The sequence below is a fragment of the Nothoprocta perdicaria genome, unplaced genomic scaffold, assembly GCF_003342845.1.
Source record: "Nothoprocta perdicaria isolate Ctin4 unplaced genomic scaffold, notPer1 scaffold_251, whole genome shotgun sequence".
Taxonomy (NCBI): Eukaryota; Metazoa; Chordata; class Aves; order Tinamiformes; family Tinamidae; genus Nothoprocta; species Nothoprocta perdicaria.
The window spans coordinates 173,230-193,503 of NW_020455479.1; the positions used below are offsets into that span (position 1 = coordinate 173,230).

Consider the following 20,274-nt stretch of genomic DNA (forward strand, 5'->3'; position numbering starts at 1 on the left):
AAAGAAAGAAAGAAAGAAAGAAAGAAAGAAAGAAAGAAAGAAAGAAAGAAAGAAAGAAAGAAAGAAAGAAAGAAAGAAAGAAAGAAAGAAAGAAAAAGAAAGAAAGTAAAAGAAAGTAAAATAAATAAATAAATAAATAAATAAACAAGAAAGTGATGCTTCCGCAGAGCAGATCTTCCAAAGACGCCTTCCTCAGACATTGCTGCTGGGGGCTAGCCCAGCCAGGCAAAGTTGTCAGCCTCGTATCATTTGGAGGGCGGTTTCAGTCCTCTCTAATAAATAACTTTTTGATTTGAACCAAGGGAGAGGTTTAAACAGACTTTCTTTCTTCTCTAATGTGATATAAATCGCAGATGCACTTTTATTGAATGGTTAAAGCATCGACATGGAGATAATCGACACAAAACGTCCGGACAAAAACCATCGAGAGRAATAAAGCTGGTTAATAAGATTTTTGAGAAAGCTTTGTGTTAAAAAGTAAAAAGGGGAAAACAGCTGAAGGTGACAGTTAGTTCATGGTTAATAGGATAAAGACTGCATGGTTGAGCTGCACACTTCTGCTTGCAAAGGTTCAGCCACACCAAAGGGCTGAATAGGGTGCTTTTAAAACATAGGACATTTAACACATCTGTTATATTCTTTAACAGAGAAATCAGGTAAAACCAGTCTCAATAGCTGCTTTCATCACCCAGCTCCAAAGGAAGCTAATTACAATTTCCCTTATTTTGATATCTGCCACCAGAGCAAAACAAAACTGTATATATATATATGTGTGTGTGTGTGTGTGTATATATATCCCAGAAAAGCCTTATTTTCTGCTTTTCTGTGCTTTTAACACAAGGTTTATTTTCCCTCACAGCAAAGTGAGGAGCTTCCAGGCCTGCAGCCCTGGCCTGAGCGATCCCGCACTCACAATTCCACTCAAAGGCGCTCCAGGGGGAGTCCCAGCAGTGCAAAAGTCTTCGAGTTACACTTTTAAGAAGTGATATTAAGAACGCGGCACTAGCTCGGAACAGTTTTACTTTAGCCGTAGGTCACAATGCCGTTTTCACGGCCAAAGAGCAGTTATTTCGACTTTTTATTTCTATTTTTTAACACGTAGAGGAGAATCAGCTCCCGGGGCACCTAGAGGGCAGCTCGGCTCCTGCAAAGCCGCTCATTTCCCTCTCCCCGCTCAACTTTGCTGCGGCCGAGTTCTCACCTCCCTTGGACCCTCGCGAGCCTCTTGCCCGCGCGCGGGCGCGTGGGCCCCGCGCGAGCTCCGCGCTGCTCCCGCGGGCCGCGGCGGCCGCTCGCAGCTCCGCGGCGGCGCCCGCGGGCCCCGGGAGCGAGGCCGGCGGCACGCGCGGCTTGCGCGGAGCCGCAAAGCGGAGCCTCCCTCGCGAACTTTGCGCCGCTTGGAAACTTTCCGCGGCGGGGGGGCGTTGGAGGGGGCTGCGCGGGTGCAGGGGGCACCGAGGGGGCGGGCGGGCGATGCGCAGCCCCGAGGCCCGCCCGGGCTTTGTGGCGGGGCCATTGTGCGGCTCGGGCTCAGGGGCGCCTAATCCAATCACGGGCCGCCCCCCCTCCTCCCTCCCCGGACGCCAGGGCCCGCGAAGGAGGCGCGGGCCGCGCATTGTCCGCGCTGTCACTTCTCAAAGCGCCCGGGCCGCCGTGGGCCGCTATAAAACCCCGCGCGTCGCGGGAAGGGCACGCAGAGCCCTTGCCTGACGCGCCAGCGGGAGCTTTAACCGACCGCGGTCGCCAAGCAAGGAAAAAAACCCCGACGAGCGCAGCGCAGCGCGGCCCCAGCGCGGCCCCTGCGATGATGTTCCCGAGCCTCCTGGCTCCCCCGGCCGTCTACCCCAACCTGCTGCGGCCCACGCCCACGCTCACGCTGCCTCAGTCGCTGCAGTCCGCCTTCTCCGGCCACTCCAGCTTCCTGGTGGAAGATCTCATCCGCATCGGCAGGCCGGCCGCCTACCTGCCCAGGACTGCCCCCGCGGGCAGCCTGTCCCCGCCGAGCTCCGCGGCCGGGGGCGACACGGGCACCCCGGAGCTCGCCGCCGCCGCCACCCCYGCCAGGAGGATCTGCTCGCCCCAGACCCCCGTCTCCTCCTCCAGCAGCGACTCCACGTTCCTCAAGTTCGGCGTCAACGCCATCCTGTCCTCCGCGCCCCGAGCCGGTAAGGGCCGCTGCCCGGAGCCGCAGCAAGCAGAGACCCGGGGAGACTGAGGCGGACGGGGAGGGAGCCCCGGGGCCGAGCTTAAGGGGAAGGGGCAGCGCCCACGGACGGAGGCGGCGGGAAGGACGAGGGAATGGGACAGCCCGACGGGCCCGCGGACKCCTTCGGCCTCCGCTTTTGCCCCCGCGCTCCACCTACCCCTCTTCCCGGAGAGCAGCCCGGTCCTCCCGCTTTGCCCTTGCTCGAGCGGAGCCGACAGCCACCCCTTCCTTAATTTATTTGTCTTTCTTTRCTAGAAACGTCCCCCTCGCTGCTTCAGAGCGTTCCTCCAAAGACTTTCTCCTTCCCGTACTTTGAAGGATCCTTCCAGCCTTTTATCAGATCTTCCTACTTTCCAGGTAGGTCCTTAAAACTCCCGCTCTCCCTCCCTCGCCCGCGCTCCGCCTCCCCTCTCCGCGCACGTCGCCGCGATCCTCCTGGTCCAGCCCCGGGGGTTATGCTCCGGTTCAGAGGTTGCACAGAGTACAACATTCAGGAATCAGTCGCGCCAATTTGATGCCCTATTTAGCACGAGCGCTGACTGCTTGACATCTCGCTCCCATTTCCCCCCGCACACGCACCGAGACCGGCGAATTAGGCGGAACTGTCACGGTGCCGAGGCCGAGGCGCCGCTTTCAGCACCACGGGCCGCCTGGTCAGCTCCCGCGGAGCGAAAAAGGGGAAAAAGGGGGAAAAAAAAAAAAAAGGGTGAAAAAAAAAAAAAGAAAGACAAAGAAAACCTAACAAAATCTCACTCCCTGTCCCCCCAATCTCCCTCCGCCAGCCCAAGGCGCAGGGACACGGAGGGTGCTCGCTGGGTGCCTGCGCGCCGAGCTTGGAGGAAGCCGCCCATAAAAGTCGGGCGCTTTTACATGTGGATGGGAAGAGACCCAGGAAAGGGTCCGGGGCTTCCCCTCTATCCCCCTGACACGTATTAAGCTTTCCCTGTCCGCCTCACGCCTCTAGCTTCAGCTCTTGACACCCTGACCGCTGGGCAGAATCTTCCAAATTTACAGAAAGTTTAAAAAAAAAAAAAAAAAAAAAGGGAGAAAAAAAATCATCAGACCCACAGGTTTGTAGATGCGATTCTGGTAGGAGTAAAGCGTTACGAAGTGGAGACAACAAATAAAAAACTAATTACACCAACAAACTGTTAATTTAAAAAGAAAACGGGGAAGGAAAGAGAGGGGGGGGGAACAACCCAAGCGCTACCATTCATGCCGCTGATAATGGAATTTGCTTCTTTTCTGCGGCATGTGAATAGCCTAACAAAAACAACTTGAGCTTTATAAATAGCTTTTCATGTCCATTTAATGAAAATGATTTGGGGAAAGAGACGATTGTGCCATCAGTATTCTCCCGGGGAGCCTGGCATGCCGTTGTGTTTAGTTTGAAAGTGTAAATCTCTTTTGTTCCAGTAATATATGGCGTTAGCTGCTTGTCCTCAGTCTTTTTCTGTTAGTTCATTACTACACAATTACCATTCACGCTTCATTAGCATCTCTGTCTCTCTTGGGGAGGTTCCCCCCCCACACGCTTTTTTTTAAGGCGAAACTCTGCCCTTTTTATCATACCAATGCCATTGAGAACCATGCCATGTGCTAATTAGCTGTTACTTTTCATGTCTTCGGATTCAATTCTCCATTTTTTTGGCGAGGGGGGTGCGGAGTGAGGGGGAGATTAATATAAAAAGATGAATACTGATTGCTCAAGCTGCATCTGTAGAGGACTGGTTTTGTTTGGATCAGAAAAGTCCTCATTTTCATCTCAAGCGTAATAAAGTGCCTGAAATGATAAAAGCGCCTGGAAAAAAAAAATCAAACACTTTGGAGTGAGACAGAAAGCTTTTTTATTATACCTCTATCTTAGCTGCTACCCCTCGCTCGGCCCTTTCAGGCTGCCGACCTTTGAATCTCCTCACAAAACAGGCCACTGTGGCTGCATTTTCCACGTTTCAGTTGATAGGTCTAATCCCCACCATCGCGCGCTGAAAAGGGGCGGCTGGTTAAGCTCCAAGCTCCTTCCAGCGCCCCAGGTTGGTAGGTGCTAGCCCTTTCCCCGGGAGCCACTGGAATGGGTGGGATGAGAGCTGGGGGGAAGCCAATGCAGCCTGGAGAAGGAACCAGGGGCGAYGAGGAAGGGGGTGCGGGCCCCGCTCACCGCTGTCCCGCTCTCTCCTAGCTGCCTCCTCYGTGGTGCCCATCCCCGGGACCTTCTCGTGGCCGCTGGCGGCGCGGGGCAAGCCCCGGCGGGGCATGCTGCGGCGCGCCGTCTTCTCCGACGTGCAGCGCAAGGCGCTGGAGAAGATGTTCCAGAAGCAGAAGTACATCAGCAAGCCCGACAGGAAAAAACTGGCAGCCAAGCTGGGCCTCAAGGACTCGCAGGTGAGTGAGGGCCAGGGCAAGGGGAGGAGGAGCTTCAAGTGGGAGAAGGGAAGGTAGCTGAGGGCATGATGATGAGYTGAGTTGCCCATCATCATCAGAAAATCCAAGCAAGCTGCAGGGCTATGTGTCCTGGCAAGTGAGCAGCACAACTGCCCACTGGATGGGCAGGAGTTGGCCAGAGCACTTGCATGTTCCCTCTCTGAGGGTCCCCAGGGTCTAGGTTGTGCTGCCCATCAGCCCCTGTATCTCATTATGGAAGGCCTTCAAAGCGCAGTTCCCTTAGTCCTTATTTTACCGATCATTTTACTTACATTTATGAGTTGCTTCCCCTCTCYAGGTGAAGATCTGGTTCCAGAACAGAAGGATGAAGTGGAGGAACTCCAAAGAAAGAGAGCTCCTCTCTTCTGGTGGCTGCAGAGAACAAACCTTACCCACCAAATTCAACCCTCACCCAGACCTCAGTGACGTGGGCAAGAAGTGCTCGGGAGAGGAAGAGGAGGAAGTTCCCTCCATGTGCCCAGCCAGCCCTCGGCATCCCTTGACCTATCATCAGTCCCCAGAGCACCTACACTTGAGGGACAGACTGGACTCCCAGAGGTGTCCTTCTCCGTCCCATTCCAGCAGTCCCAGCAAACCTTCAGACTTCTCGGACTCAGAGGAAGAGGATGATGACGGGGAAGAGGAAGAGGAGGAGATAACAGTCTCTTAGATCACCTGCCTGCCCCTACCATCACCAGGGGACATTGCAAAGATGTAAATAACACAAAGAACTATAAATTGAAGAGGTGCTATCCCTCCTGAACCTCCACATGCTTCACCGGTGCAGGTTATTTATCACAGAAACACAAGCCTTCCTACTCCTGGGTATTTAGTATTTGCCCACGTGCTGTTTTCTTTATTCACAGTATGTGTTAACCTGGTCATACCTGCCTAGCATCCAAAATTTACTCAGTTACTACATGCTCCTGAAAGCAAACAACAGGTCCTGCCTTTACAGCAAGGAGGAAGATGTTCAATCAAGAGAAAAATGTTCCTTTCACACACACTAAAAAAAGGAGGGTGGTGGGGAGGACTTTTTCACTACAGTTCAAATGAATTTTGACCTACTATTAGGACTTCAAAAGCCTGAAGACCAGTCTCACCTAGCAAGACTGTCCTCCAAAATTAATTAATTAGGCACCCAGCCCAAATTCCTTCCTTAGTGACACTGAGATACTTCAGTACACGCTGAGTACTGGGTACTGTACTGTACGATACCGTATGATACTTCAGGAGCAGACCCACTGATCACCAGTGATAATGACTTGAAAATGACTTTTCAATTAACAGTGCGCCTTGCATAAYGGAGACCTTATATGTTTTTATTTTTTTTCATTTTAATTTATGCAGCAAATTTATATATAAAGCACTGTCTAAATCACCTTCTTGCCCATCTTTGTTTTCCACTTTGCTTCTATCAGTTATGTGGACGGAGGAAAGTGGATATGCCTCTTTGATTTTGACTGAACTTTGCTGTCTTTGAACAGCTTATATGAACTGTACRCTATTTTGTACACTTACTCTGTATGGATGTTTTATACCAAGGTTATTGTGAATGAATATAAAGATGCCTCAACAAATTTTCCCCCTTTTTTGATTTTTTTTAATTAAATGATGGCTAAACTAAAAAATGAGTGTAGCTGCTTCATTGTGTAACTTATAAAAACACTTTTATTTTGTATTTTACCGTGTACATACTTTAAATATGTATATAAAATAAACTGAAAAGACGCCAAATAAAAAAGTAGATTTCCAAGTTTAGTCATTCTGTTCTGCTTGCCTCCTCTCTATGTGCAGTTGTCACAACTTTTGCTAGAAAGGAAAATATCATCCTTTGGAACATTATAGTAATTCAACAAGAAATTATCAGCTTCAGAACAAATCAAACAAAAGAATACGAACCTAACTTTTATGTAGGAAGTGATTTGAGCTCTCTGATAATCTTTCACAAGTACTTTTAAAGGAAAAGCAGGTTGAAACTGAGGACAGAAACTCTTAGGCAGACTAGAGTAGAACTACATTGTAAAAAAATATTTTTATTTCGTTAAGACATAAAGCTAAACAGTTTTTTTTTCTTTTAACGAGACACTGTAGTAATATATACATCACTTGTAGGAATTTTGAGATCTTCTATACTTGGAACTCCAAATTAAGTTAGAGGTGGTACTTACTTATTTAAGAGATGTTACAAGAAGTGGCACGGGAAGTGATCCACTTTCTCACCAGAGTTTACTAGACCGTTTTTAACTATCCTGACTCTGGGGGTACATGTAATTTTTAGAGAGAAAAGTCTGCTCATGTTTACAGAAGCACTTTCAAGCTCTAAAAATGTAAATATCCCTACAAACTAATGTTTGTATATATAAATATACTTTTAATCAGCTAGCATGCTTGACACAGGATGAATTTATGTCCTTCACAAGTCAAGAAAGAAAGCAGAAAGCAGGGAGGAAGCTGGGAACCGCCATGGGCACCATGCAATGCCGATGACCGTCTTGGAGCTGCGTCTCCAAAACGATGACCCTCCTGGAAGCCCAGTCCAAGCTCAGGTATCATCTAACTCCCCAACTCATGGCTCCACCTCTGCAGACCTTTTCCAGGAGGGGATGGAAGAAGAGGAGGACCCGGACACGCAGACTCTGTCCTTTGGAGTTGTCTCAGCTTCCCTCAGTAGAGAGGTCAATGTGGGAATCAATAGCAGGAGGAAAGTGGTAAAAAGGGGACAAACTCAGAAAGGACAGAGGAGCAGGCAGAAGCCTGCAGAGCACCAGGATAYGTTCCTGCTCCGGTCATGCCGTTGCTGCTCCGAGAAGACACTGGAAGACGTTGGGAAAGCTCTTCTGATCTTTCAACAAGTCAGTGTAGCTGTTCGTCCCAAGCTGCAAACTCGTCTTGTAATGAGGAAATCCTGCTGTAGGGGAAATTGCTGGGGAAATTGCCGGGGAAATGCTGCTCTGAGCACAGCAAGGAAGTCAACACTGGCCCCCATGACATTGAGAAGCTGTGATGTGTATCCACAGAAGACATAAAATGAGTTTGGAAACAGAAATAAAAAAGGGCAGTAGAGATTAAAGAGAAGATGAGGGAAGGGAAAACCACATGAGGGTGAGTATAGAAGGCCACACATAGAGGAGAAAACCGGGAAGAGACAGGGGAAGCCAAAAAAAAAAAAAAAAAAAAAGGGAAAAAAGAGGGGGGAAAAGTGTTCCCGAGTGGTATGAAGCATTTTGGTGCTAGACCAATATGGATTCAAGAGCTTTCCGAGATCAGGGCTACAGGATTGGCTGCTGTGCCCATGAACTTGTGTGAAGCAAAAGGAGTTTACAGGAAACCAGCTAGAGTGCACCCAAAGTTTGCCCAAGCATGTCCAAAAATCTGTAAAATTGTTCCTTAGGGATAGATCAAAAATAYGACTAGAGCTAGGCTTGCACTGTTGTGTTGCTGAAGGCAAGTGAGGAGGATGTTTGCAACTTGGAAAAAAGAAGTGTAAAAAACAACAAAAAAAGGWTAACATGGTGACCACAAAGGATGTTTCCCCTGGAAGATTGCAAGGACGACCCGTTAGCACCCTGATTTTGACCATTAGCACCCTAATTTTATTTTTAATGTGATTTGCTTTGCCCATTACGACAAGCTGGGGATTGGTATGGGCTAAGATGAACGCCAACATGGAACATGAACCTTCCCTTGAGTGTCCCCAGGCCAAGGGCAGTCCTGGTGAGCATGGGAAGTCAGGATCCAAGGGTGTAGCCAACGGAGCAAAGCACTCCCAGGATTGTGTAGAGCTCCTTCTACGCGAGGACAGAAATCAAGCCCAAACAGATCTTGATGGATTCCTAGAGGAGGGGATCGTAGATGGTTCTCCTGTGAAATAACCTTAGATGGACAAGGCCTTCCTACAGCTTGGGACATGTGTATTCCCTCATTGACTTAGATGATTTTCCTCCCATTTCTCCTGGTTGACTTCTAGGGCTACATGGCCTTCTGGGTTGCTGGTATCTTCTGACCTATGCTTACCAGAAAAAAGCAAAAATAAGAATTAAAACCACACAAACGTCAAGCCCTAAAAAAAGTTGTCGATTGAGAGGGGACAAAAAGTGCAGGGGAGGCACAAATCTGAATAAATAAGCATCAATTTTATTGAATCATGAATAATTTAAGACTGGTACAATCATCAGCTTTATTCTCCATGACACAGGGCTGGGGCAGGGTGAGGAATGGGGCGGGTGAGAAAGGGGAGCATGATCTCAAGCAGACCATTCACAAATTYCGATCCTAAATGAGAACTGAAAATTAAATAGGGAGAGGAGCAAAACGGAAAACATCATAAACGTACACAAAATACTCAATTCCTAGTTTTTCTCTTTAAAAATGGCTAGAAAAAATTCATCAAAATGCAGCACTTTTAATCAAATATTTACAATTTCTATGTTACAATGAAAAAATGTACATCTTATAGAACATATTTCATAAACTGTTCCACTGGAAACAACTAGATCAAAAGAGCAACCTTCCATTTAATATCCACAAAGAAAGTTTTTTTTGTTTAATTTTCATATTTTTCTTGAAAGAAAACTGCCACAATTAGACAAGATTTAATACACATAATATTGAAGTTAAGCATCCACAACAAATTATCATCCTGCTTTTTTTTTTTTTCTTTCTTTTTTCAAAAATGTACAAAAAGACTAACCAAGCCCCTCCCTTCCCTTCCCCAAATAAACTACATCTCATTTATGGCCTGGAAAAAATTCTTGGCAGTTCTGACAGAAAGAAAGCTGTTCATACTTTCAATTTTACGACTCACCGTGAATGTTGCATAGAATCTTGCATTTATTTATTTCTTTTTTTTTTAAACAAGCCAACTTTGGAAATAAAAAGGCAAATAAAAAAAAAAAGAAAGAATTTTGCAAAAGGCTTTAAAGAAGAGCAAAGCCACTAAAATAAAGATTTAAGATATTAAAAATCCTTTTTTTTTTTTTTTTTTTTAAGTGTGCACAACAGGTAACCCTGCTTCCCAAAGTTTCTGAAAAGACTGAATATTGTGATGCTCAAAATGAGTAGCCTACTCAAAATTGCCTCTTCTGCACTGTAATCCAAACTAGTGTCAATAAAGCAATAAACACTTTTTTTTTTTTCCTGAGCTTAAGCACAGGATTAAAAATTAGAAAAAAAAAAAAAGAAAAAAAAACTTCACAAATAAACCACCATTTTAGACACGTCTCAGAGGACTCAGTTAAAGGTAACTTTCTAGGCTATTAAACACGTGTAAAACCCTAGCCCTGGAACTGCATTTTTTTTCCCCAGGCACATGCTCTATCCACACGGATTCGGTTGGAGGATCCGGAGCCCGGATTCACAGTAATAGCAGGAAAAGTCAGTGCTGGGAAGCAGAATCGTCACAACTGCTGAAAATAAAAATAAAAATAAAAATAAAAATAAAAATAAAAATAAAAATAAAAATAAAAATAAAAATAAAAATAAAAATAAAAATAAATCCACCTCCCTTTGCACCAGCAGCATCGTGCTGCATATACGACACCCTACAGATTTATCCCACTTCTTTTTACAGCACCAAGGCCCAGACTAGATACACTGGCCAAGTATTTCATTCGGTGACATAATCAAATAGAATTCATAACTTTAAATCACTAACTACACCAAGCTCTCAGCCCCTCCCCCGTCATTAAAATATTTTTTTCTTTTACAGTATTTTTTTTTTTAAAAAAAAAAGAAAAATCATCAGCACTTCAAAGTTGTAACAGGAGCGGATTCAAGACCAGCTCAGTAAGACAAAATAAGTACAGTCATGTCACAGAAAGTCATGAGGTATAATAAAACCATCCTCTCACTGAGTCACAAAAGCACAAACTTGCCTTCTAGATTATTTTAAACCCACRAGGATTAATAAGCTCTTAAAAAAGTGTTTGCAATAAGTTTTCTTTCTGCACATTGAAAACCCCCCAGCATATTCCTGTTATTTATTAACGACGACATTTATTATTGTTGAAAAGCTCTTTTTTCCCTCTTGCACGGACAAAACAGCTCTTCAGTGATCTATTAGCTGCAGATTGATATGAACCTGAAAAGTTTCCTCATTTCCCTCATTTTTTTTTTCCTTTTCCCGTCACATTTAAACAAATCCTAATATTTCATATAAACAGTATTCACAGCAACTCACGATATCCCAAGAGATGACTTTAGCCCTGTCGGTTTGTTTCAAGAAAACCCCGTAATATACAGCACTAATTGAATCGACACAAGTCATACAAAATAAGGCATCGCTTTTGCAAGTGCAGCACCAGGAGGCGGGGAGCTGCAAGGGCTCGCGAGGACCGAGGCTCTTGCTGAGGTACAGCCTAGGACAGCGGCGTCACAAGGCTGGGCTTATAGTGAGGAGGCCACTGCAATGCATGGCCACGTGCCCCYGTTCCCCCCAAAAATATGAGCCTTAACACTGCTGCAGGCGCCGTGTGTGCGTTCGGAGAGGAGGAGGAATAAAAGCAGGGTCACAGCTCCGCCACAACTCAAGAACGTGGCCCGGCTAAGACTTCACTGCTGCACTGGCCTTTCCCTGCCTTCTTTTATTTTGATTTAGCTTTTTACAGACCTAGGTCCTGCTAAAATACTGCTGTCTGCAGTTAAGAAGAGTAGTCATGGGTGTAAGTGTTATTGTGGCCAGAGTAGCACCAGAGCCGCCACAAGGCTGAGTTTTAATCCGTAATCCATTTAGGGTTGTGCTGATCCRAACAAAAACCCCTGACACCCCCTGCACCCCGAAAATCAAACTTCTCAGAAAACAGCTGTAACGTTTCATGGCAAGAATTGAAAAAGAAATAAAAAGAATTAAGAGCGGAGGTGGTCCAGTCGCCCTCATCCCTGTAAATCGCCTACCCCAGCRCCCAGGCAGGCAGAGGTCTGCGGATGCCGGCGGGAGGAGACCCGGAATCGCCCAGGATAGCAACGGGCTACCTGATCTTCCTCATTTAGTAGGATTGTTTGAGACACAGTGTTTGAGAAGAACCTGATTTGTTCAGGCGGTAAATATATATATTCCTATTTATATAGAGCATATTATAAACGCACACCGAAAGCATGCCGAGGTCTCRGACTGGCAAGGAGAGCAGTGCTTCTTCTTTCCCCCTCTATTTTTATCATTTTTTATATTTTTTTTCAAACTTCCCTGTTTTGAAGGTTTGCCTTTCATGGGATATTTTTACCAAGGCAAGTAAATAGTGTGATAGCACCAGAACTATACAAAGCTGAGTTTAATCTGCAAAGCTGATTGGTAAAAGTCCAGCCCTCACCTAAATATGCTTGGTCAGAAGCAGCATAGGCAAAAAATTTCCTCTCCCTTCTTTGTCTGAACAGTGCATGGCACAAAGGTGTTTGCTTCATAGCTGTGAAGTTCCCCCCTCCTTTTACTTTTCTTTCTCTTTCTTTTGAAATGATGATTACTTCTACTGTCTTCAGTATCTTAGGCATGAGAGCTTACAGCAACTAAACAGAAAACCAAACAAACCCCAAAGGAATAGTGCAGTTCTTATTGTAAAAAGAAAAAAACAATACAAAGGTGGTTTGGGTTGCCCGCACCCAGGTTCAAGACTGACTCAAAAGTGTCTTGTTCTTGCAGCTCTAATACTGAGATACCAGCCCAGCCTAGCCCAGGAACATGTCCTTTCCATGAGTTTGTCATTACGCTTCTTGCAGGACAGCAATAATGGATACGACTTCTTTCTCTCTGCTGAGGATCACAACGTTGACTCCAGAGATGAATCGAGGATGTCATCGTGATGGCTGTTGCTGTTGGAGTCACTGTCGTAACTCTGCGGACTTGAGTAGTTGGCTGCTTCTTGCAGTCTCATCAGCATGTTCATCTGCCAACACAGAAATTCAGGCTTATTTGTATGCTCCGAGGCAGAACATCYACCCCATAAAGAAGTCACCGGGGCATTCACTTTGCCAGTGTGTGACCTAGCTAAGGGAACACACAGCTGAGCTAATTCCTGCTACATGGAATGAGGAATTACGTGTGTAAGCAAGCTAGCCACGGACTGCATGCTATTCCAGTAGGGGTGAAAGGGAGAGGATGGATGGTGTCTACAGCTATATTCCTCAAGACTCTGCCAAGCATCCTTCTCCTGTCTTGCTCTGACTTGGGAAATACCTACAGAGGAGTTGAAGGAGGCTTATCTGAATGTATAGCTCAATCTGTGTATGTATACAGCAGCTGGTGAAAACTGTAGCACTGTGTTCCCAATCATCCAGAAAAAGAAACACCTCGAAAGAACAGTTTCAGGGTGTTCCTCGCTTGCACAGCAGTTTCAAGAGCTGTCTCCCATGGAAAGAAATGTATACGAGGTCCAACTTGTAGCTCCACTCTATACAAATGCATGTTAACACTTATTTATACACAGCATCTAGTTTGTAAATTATAATCCAGTCATGGGAAGCGCTGTTTCCTATACACAATGGAAAACTTCTTTTCTTTGGAGAAGAAAGTGGTTCAGAGAACCATTTGAAGCAACGTACCCATTTTGTCCTTCTGGCCAAATGAGCTAAATCAAATGGGTCTCTTGTATTATCCACACAGCAGAGATGTACAAAAGTACCTAACTCCACAGTGCAGAAATGAAGCTTATGACTCTGACAGTCACTCAGCCCATAGCCTCAAAAACAAATGCAAAAAAAAAATCTGCTGCTATTTTCTGARAAACTTTATGGGCTTTCTATACTAATGCACACCCAGGGGCATTTTATCACTTCCTGAGAAAGATCYCTCATTCAAACCCTTGAAAACTTCTCAGCTTGTGCTTTTTTCCTGTTTCTGATCCCCATCAGCAAAGAAAGCTGACCAGTTCTGACATTTAAAAATCAAGAACTTACCAAGGGATCTCCTTCAGCATCGCTCACTGGGACTTGTTTGCTGGTTGAGCCTTCCCTCGACATGGAGTAGCCATCAAACCCCACATCTTCAGGCCGTAGCTGTAGCAGAGGAGGCCACTCGTGATGCTGCGGGGTGGCTGCCCACGGGTAAGTGTCCATCACCCATTTGGCAGGATCCTCCCAGGGAGCTCTCCTCCCATACAGCTGGAAAAGTACAAAGGCATTTTTTTTAAATTAAGAAAAATAATACATTGCTGGTAGTTTACCACTTTATTCAGCACTTATGCAATCAAAATGAATGTGCCACCATCGTTCCCCTGCAGAAAAAAAAGTTCAGGCAGAGCTGAAATGAAATGAATGAGATTTTCACTGTCCAAACGGTTCACAACACTTTAGCCATTTTTCCTGGCAAATGACATGGAAGAGCATGACCACTGCTTTCTCAAACACAGCTCCCCAACACCATTTAGAGAAAAGGAAACCTGAAAATAACCTCACCTTCGAAAGTTATGAGACTTTTTTTCCCCCGATTAAATAAGTTAAATACAGACTAGAAGTCATTAATGTTCATATCTGCTTTACAACAGCAGAGCTTACCTAAAACTGGCCTACCTAATTTTGTTATCACAGTGAAACTCCATAGGAGGAAATGTGATACCTGCTATCAGGCAATAACTATGAATGTCACAGCAAAAGTTTCTAAGGCAAGAGAATTTCTCTGCACTCAACTGAAAAAAAAAAAAAAAAAAGTGTCAGGAGAATTTGGCTATGGTGTCAGTCCCAGCTTATTCTACTCCTTGGTCTATTCTGACAGGTTTGCCATACTGAGACAAAAAGAAATTCCTCTTAATGTCCCACGAGTTTCAAAAGCAGAAGCACATGTTCATTTGATTTCCTGATTTCCAATTGTGCTCTCTGAGCTTCTGTGCCAAACGACTTTCAGGTACTGAAACTCAAATTCAGAGACCTCTCACTCTGCTGTCCAAGGGAGGTGGTGGGAGAACACAACTGGTAGAACAAGAGTACTTGAGCTCTTTGAAGGACCTATGACGGCCTCAACTTCCTCACTATTCACTTTTTCTTCTGGCACGCATTCTGTTCTCCTCCCCATTTCCAGTGAGAAGATTTAGGACAAGCTTTTTTGAGCTTAGCTCACAGGCTAAAGAAGTCTTATTTTTCTGCCAGGGCTTTTCTGTACAAGTTAAATCACAAAGCACTGAATTTCTCTCAAATTTATTGAATTGAATAGCAAATTTATTGAACTGAATAACATTGATATTGAATTTGAATTTTGAATTTTAGTATCGATATTGAATTTACTGAACTGAATGATATTGAATTCTGAAATGTATTGACTTGAATAGCAACGGCTGCTTTATTCAGAAGCAGAAGCCCCCTGGTCACAGCACAGAGCCCATGTGCCCAGTAGATGGTGCTCGGCTGTCTTAAACATGTCCTTCTTGCACAGGACTAACAGCCCATCATTTCCCCAACCTCATATCCTCAGGCTGTGTGTAAGCCAGGTCTCCTGTTTTCACCTCATTCCTGAATTTATGAGCAAAACAACAGCTACTAAAYGGGGAGAATTTTATATTTTCAGCACTGTCCTTGCTTTTTCAAGGAGACCTGGTCGCTATGTTTCTAGCTCACTCTGAAAATTAGCTAACGAGTAGGATTTCCACTTAAATATACGAAATAATCAGTAACCTTCAGCACTACGGAGGCTTAATCACTAACTCGCCATGCCCTTCCACAGCAACTGCTTCTGTTCATCCCCTTTGCAGGCAGCTTTTCTAGAGAGAGGCGTAACACACCAGGAGGGGTCAACCCACTCCGGTTCTCGGAGCACCAAGGAGGTGAGGTGCTCTTCTCRGTGGTGGTCACTGACAGGACAGGGGGGTAATGGGTGTTAAGTTGCAACACAGGCAGTTCCATCTGCATGTGAGGAAGAACTTCTYGACTGTGAGGGTGCCAGAGCCCTGGAACAGGCTGCCCAGAGAGGTTGTGGAGGCTCCTTCTCCRGAGGTCTCCAAAACCTGCCTGGATGTCACCCTGTGCCMCRTGSTCTRGGTGTCCCTGCTGGAGCAGGAAGGTTGGCCTAGATGATGTCTAGAGGTCCCTTCCAACCTTAACCATTCTGTGATTCTGTGAGGAGTACTGGGGTTTGAGCCAGTGTGGCAGGAAGCCATGGGGAGCCTGGGTCCCYCTTTTATGGGTGCTGTATTCTTGATCAATGCAACAAGCAGAATTAATGTGGGTTTTTTTTATAGCTCTCTGGTTTTTACACTCTACTTTTGAAGAACTGAAAACACTGCAGCCCAAGGGAGAGCAGTTTTTGCAAGGATCCATTTAACTCACTTGCCTTTGACTCTAAACAGCCCTCTAAATGGGAAACAGAACTAKAGAAATAGCTCAGTTGAGATCCATAGCGTTAGGAGTGAAATCAGCAGTCCACCCTTCCTTTCTGGCAGGCAATTTCACATGGGAAGGTGTATTCACAGAGGAATCCTTGTGGGAGGGCAGAAAATAAAGCACATGTTTCTAACACGGCCCTTGCTGCTCTTTGAGGACTGAAGTCAGACCCACTCAGCATGAGAGCGCTTCTGGAGTAAGTTGAGACATTATTTAAATGCAATTTATTACTGTTATTTAGGGAAATAGGAATGTTTGACCATTTCTGTGTTTTAGGAAGAAAAAAAAATGGCTCTTACTATTTTCCTTTAAAGAGGCTCCATAAAAAAGGTTTAAGTAAAGTTCACCTACTTTGCATTTTGCTCTTCTTCTGGATGTTAAAAAGATTTTGTGTTCTATTTTAGTGAAGTGCTTTTATCTGTGTTCTGCTTTAGAAGCTATCATGTTCTTCCTGCCTACCATCATCATCTCAAAGAAATCAAAGCCTGCTGAAATTCAAGTGGTAACTGCAGTTTCCAGAAACACTGACCAAAAGTTGAGGAATTCACACCTATTCAGCAAAGGCCTGAGGAGCCTCTAGTGAAAACTTAGTTTTCTCTGAAAGAGATGTCCTCATTCTCTCGGGAAAATTGTATAAATCCCTACTGCAAAATTAGCAAGCAAAATATGAGGTTCTTCTTAGCCAAGTGACATAGAAATCCTTCTCTTTTCAAGTATTCAGACTGCTGTGTCTTCRTTCTTCTTCATTCTCTGCCAACTACTCCAATGCAGACAAGAGCTGAATCTCTGATAGAAAGTATTGTACAGAGAAGAAACTCGACACAAAAGCAAACCAAAATCCAAAGCAAGACACTGCTTTTGTTGCATACTTTTTGCAACTTGCATACTTTCTACATAACAAAATGACAAGTTTTCTTGAAGAACCCTGTAATGTTGAGTTCCAAAGAAGTATCAAATTGCAAAGGACTATTCTTTATAAGCATGAAGGAACCATTTCACCATACAGTAACATTTCTACAGAGACCAAAATTTATTTCTGTTTCAGAAAGACCTCAGACAGAAATCAATTTATGCCGAACTGTTAATTTTCCTTAGTAATAAAATCGTGTCTTGTTTGTAGATCAGTTATTTCTAGCCCAGACGCACCATATATCCTGTAGATATCTACTCCAAGACTAAACAGAAAACTCTGTACACCAAATCCCCTTTAAACTTCCTCTTGAATAAAGGTAGTAATTCAGTCTTCCCATCTTTCTCCTTGAACAGTGTTTTGTTTCTCTACGTGTGATCTTGCATGAAGTTCTACATACCTACTGAAAGGAAAAAGTCTTCCCCAAATTTCCARTTCTTTAGCTGATATTTTACAGACGTCTAAGTATTTTGTGTGCCAGGTTATAGCCACAGAAAAAGTCATTCTATTCAGGGTTGTGTTGCCTTCCAGATTGGTACCAGACAGATCTGCTCACCTGCAGGCCTTCTCTAACTGCCTCCAGGAGATACGGGATGATAGAGTAGTTCCATAAGTCAGTAAACCAAACTCTAGAACCATCTACATCTATCGGACAGGAGAGGAAGAGTCGGGGACCTAGAAGAGAAAATTGACAGATTACAGTCAAATCATGATCATGAGATGCCTCAAAATAGGATCAAACAACAACTTCCAAGTCTCCAGAGAAAAAAGCCCAGCAAAAGAAAACAAGCRTAGCTATCTGATTCATTGGTCTTCTGGAGCGTTCAAAAATCTTTTAAATCAACTTGAAAAAGTAAAGCTTTTCAGAAGAAATAACTTGGCAGATTTCGTAGGACACCATGCATCGAGGACTAAATGAGGTCTATTACAAAGAGTTGAGAACTTCTTTGATTTCCTTGAGAGGACATTGCAATTTAAACGCAGGATTTTAAAGAAACCTTTTTTTTTTTCACCTGGTGTAATACAAGGAAAGAAAGTATATACATTTATGTTGGCCATTTGTCTCCAAAGCRGGCAGAAGACTTACCAATAGTAACATCAGAGGAGCTGTGAGCCTCCAAGAACTTGTTCAGATGTTGCCAGACCTTGGGAATCCAATCAATGATTTTAACCAGCTCTGCATTTCTCATCCTGCCACTAATTTCTGTTTCAATTAGTTTTCTTCTCAGGAAACGACCAAGAAAGCCCTTGACTGGCTCAGTGTGRTTAGCACACAGCACCCATCTACAGCAGGACAATAAAAATGTCAGTCATTTATCATTCATATCAGAGAACATAACTAATCTGGCCATATTTTGTTTATTACTGGGTTATTTTAGTCAAATATTCTTCACAGAAATAAATATTTTGGAATTACAGATTTTTAGGATTAAGATTTAAGCAGATTAAGCACTTCATGCTTTGATCCATTTCGTTTTATTTCTCCTTCAAGATCTGCTTTGCCTGTTATCATATTTTAAATTTGTTTGAGGATTTAGTATCTAGAAAAAAAAACCAAAAGTGAAAGTTTTATGAGCTCTAGTTCAGAATCATAATGTAAAGCTGCACATGTTAGTGCAACAACTAGCAGAGATTGGTATTTCTCCTTTGGTTTGCCATTTCAGCYGATAAGAACAACTTCAGATGACTCACTAACCCTTACTCTCCTACCACTTCCAAAASACAACCGAGAAACATGAATAAACAGTACCTGAAATTATGGTGAAGCTGAAGATTAGGTGTTGAAGAGGTGGCTTGGTTCATAGTGCCAATAATATACGGACTATGAAAAAAAAAAAAAAGATGGAAACTTTGTAAAAAAGCAGGACAAAACAAAAAGATCCTGCACATTTTAATTAGATCTTAACCTTAAAAAGGATCACTCAACCCTCTTTTGTCAGTGCAGGCTTTTGCAGTTATACACAATGAGAATTTCTACTGAGAACCTGAATTATAAGAACCTTAAATTACGAAAGCAAAATGGAAATCTGGAAACACGCTCTTCCACTTAAAACAGGCTTTTAGTACAGAAGATCTACTGCGTGAAAGCAGTGCAGATTACCCACACTATCCACTACTTTTTTATTACTTGTTACAGAAAAATTAGCAGTTCTACAAAGCAAAATGCTCAGAGGCTTTTATGAAGCGCTGTCCTATAACACTCTGACCCTTTCCATTCATTTTTTCACGTGAATCCAGCATTCATTTTGCATTCATATTTTGGACCGCGGTTGCCTGACTGCAGCAGAGAGATTAGGAATRTGATTCTATTTTCTTTACCATTTGTGGTACTTGCAGTTTAGAAGACCGTTAAAGATCTCGCCCAGGGAGCTAACGTGATGCAAATTGTCCAAAATGATGACAAGAGGCATATCAACAGCATTATTTTCACTATTACACTGGTCTGCTAGGTTCGACAGGTACTGGCGGAGTTCCTGCAAAGCATAAACAAACAAAAAAGCCTTCATCACAGGGCTTGCAAAGGCAGGTAAGACAGTGGAAGATAAACAATAGTTTTTGTATTGTCAGTATTTGTCATGAAATCCAAAAGAAAAAGACCCACCCTCTTACCAATGTTCACATTCTCCTCATAGAGATAAAAGTATTTTTTTCCCCCATTTGTGCTGTTCTAATGTGATGCTCAGARGTCTGAAATACTTTTTCCTTCTATTCAGGAACCTGTTCAAATCTCTACATRCCTAGTCAGGCAGCTGCTTTATGTTCCAGTTGGGTTTGCTATAGCTTCTTGCAACTCTATTTCTAGCTAAGAAAAGCACACAGAATTAACCTGGAGCAAAGCACTCCTCAGCAGAGGCTAAATWTGGATGCCTTGAAACATGAAGGAAGGAGGAATGCTCAGTGCTACTGTTGGGTGACCAGCTGCAGCTGAAATCTCTTATCTTTAAAGTATTTATTACATAGCATGTCTCAAATTATACCGGTGGGCTACAACTACAATTTCCACCAGCTCTTTTCTCCAAAGGAACATTTRCCTAAGGTCATCAAATATACAGACTTTTTCTTTCTTTTTTTTTTTTCTTCCTCTTTTCTTTTTTTTTTTTTYTTTCTCTTTCCCTTCCCTTTCCCTTCCCTTTCCCTTCCCTTTCCCTTCCCTTTCTCTTTCCCTTCCCTTTCCTTCCCTTTCCTTCCCCTAGAAATTCACAGGAGGTATATTCAACAAAACCAGAAGTGCCTAAAGATCAGAAGCGTGCCTTCCCAGCTCAGGAATGTGCCTGGACAACAGTAACTACAGAAACAGCGTGTGCAGATGACTGCTGCTGATACTTGCAGCTACAGAACCTCAGCCTAGAGAAGCATTTGATGGTGTTTGGAAAAGAGCCCACATGCAACAGGGATCACTGAAGTTGCTGGGAATTTTATGCAGGTGTTGAAGTTCCTC

General features: G+C 44.0%; 2 protein-coding genes across 2 annotated transcripts in view; one reads left to right on the top strand and one right to left on the bottom strand.

The window, feature by feature from the left end:
- The first annotated feature begins 1,804 nt into the window (after window positions 1–1,804).
- Window positions 1,805–5,297, top strand: DBX1 (developing brain homeobox 1). Its single transcript, XM_026040264.1, has 4 exons — window positions 1,805–2,165; window positions 2,462–2,563; window positions 4,386–4,588; window positions 4,926–5,297. The coding sequence occupies exons 1-4, from the start codon at window positions 1,805–1,807 to the stop codon at window positions 5,295–5,297; spliced, it is 1,038 nt and encodes a 345-aa protein (XP_025896049.1).
- Window positions 5,298–11,147: 5,850 nt separating this feature from the next.
- The window catches only part of NAV2 (neuron navigator 2), a 169,161-nt gene continuing 160,034 nt past the window's right edge, over window positions 11,148–20,274 (bottom strand). The window contains exons 36-41 of the mRNA XM_026040221.1: window positions 19,155–19,309; window positions 18,586–18,657; window positions 17,923–18,119; window positions 17,392–17,510; window positions 13,514–13,717; window positions 11,148–12,504 (exon numbers count right to left, since the gene is read on the bottom strand). Coding sequence (XP_025896006.1) covers window positions 12,379–12,504; window positions 13,514–13,717; window positions 17,392–17,510; window positions 17,923–18,119; window positions 18,586–18,657; window positions 19,155–19,309 — 873 coding nt within the window. The 3' untranslated portion in view covers window positions 11,148–12,378. The remainder of the gene's footprint in view (window positions 12,505–13,513; window positions 13,718–17,391; window positions 17,511–17,922; window positions 18,120–18,585; window positions 18,658–19,154; window positions 19,310–20,274) is intronic.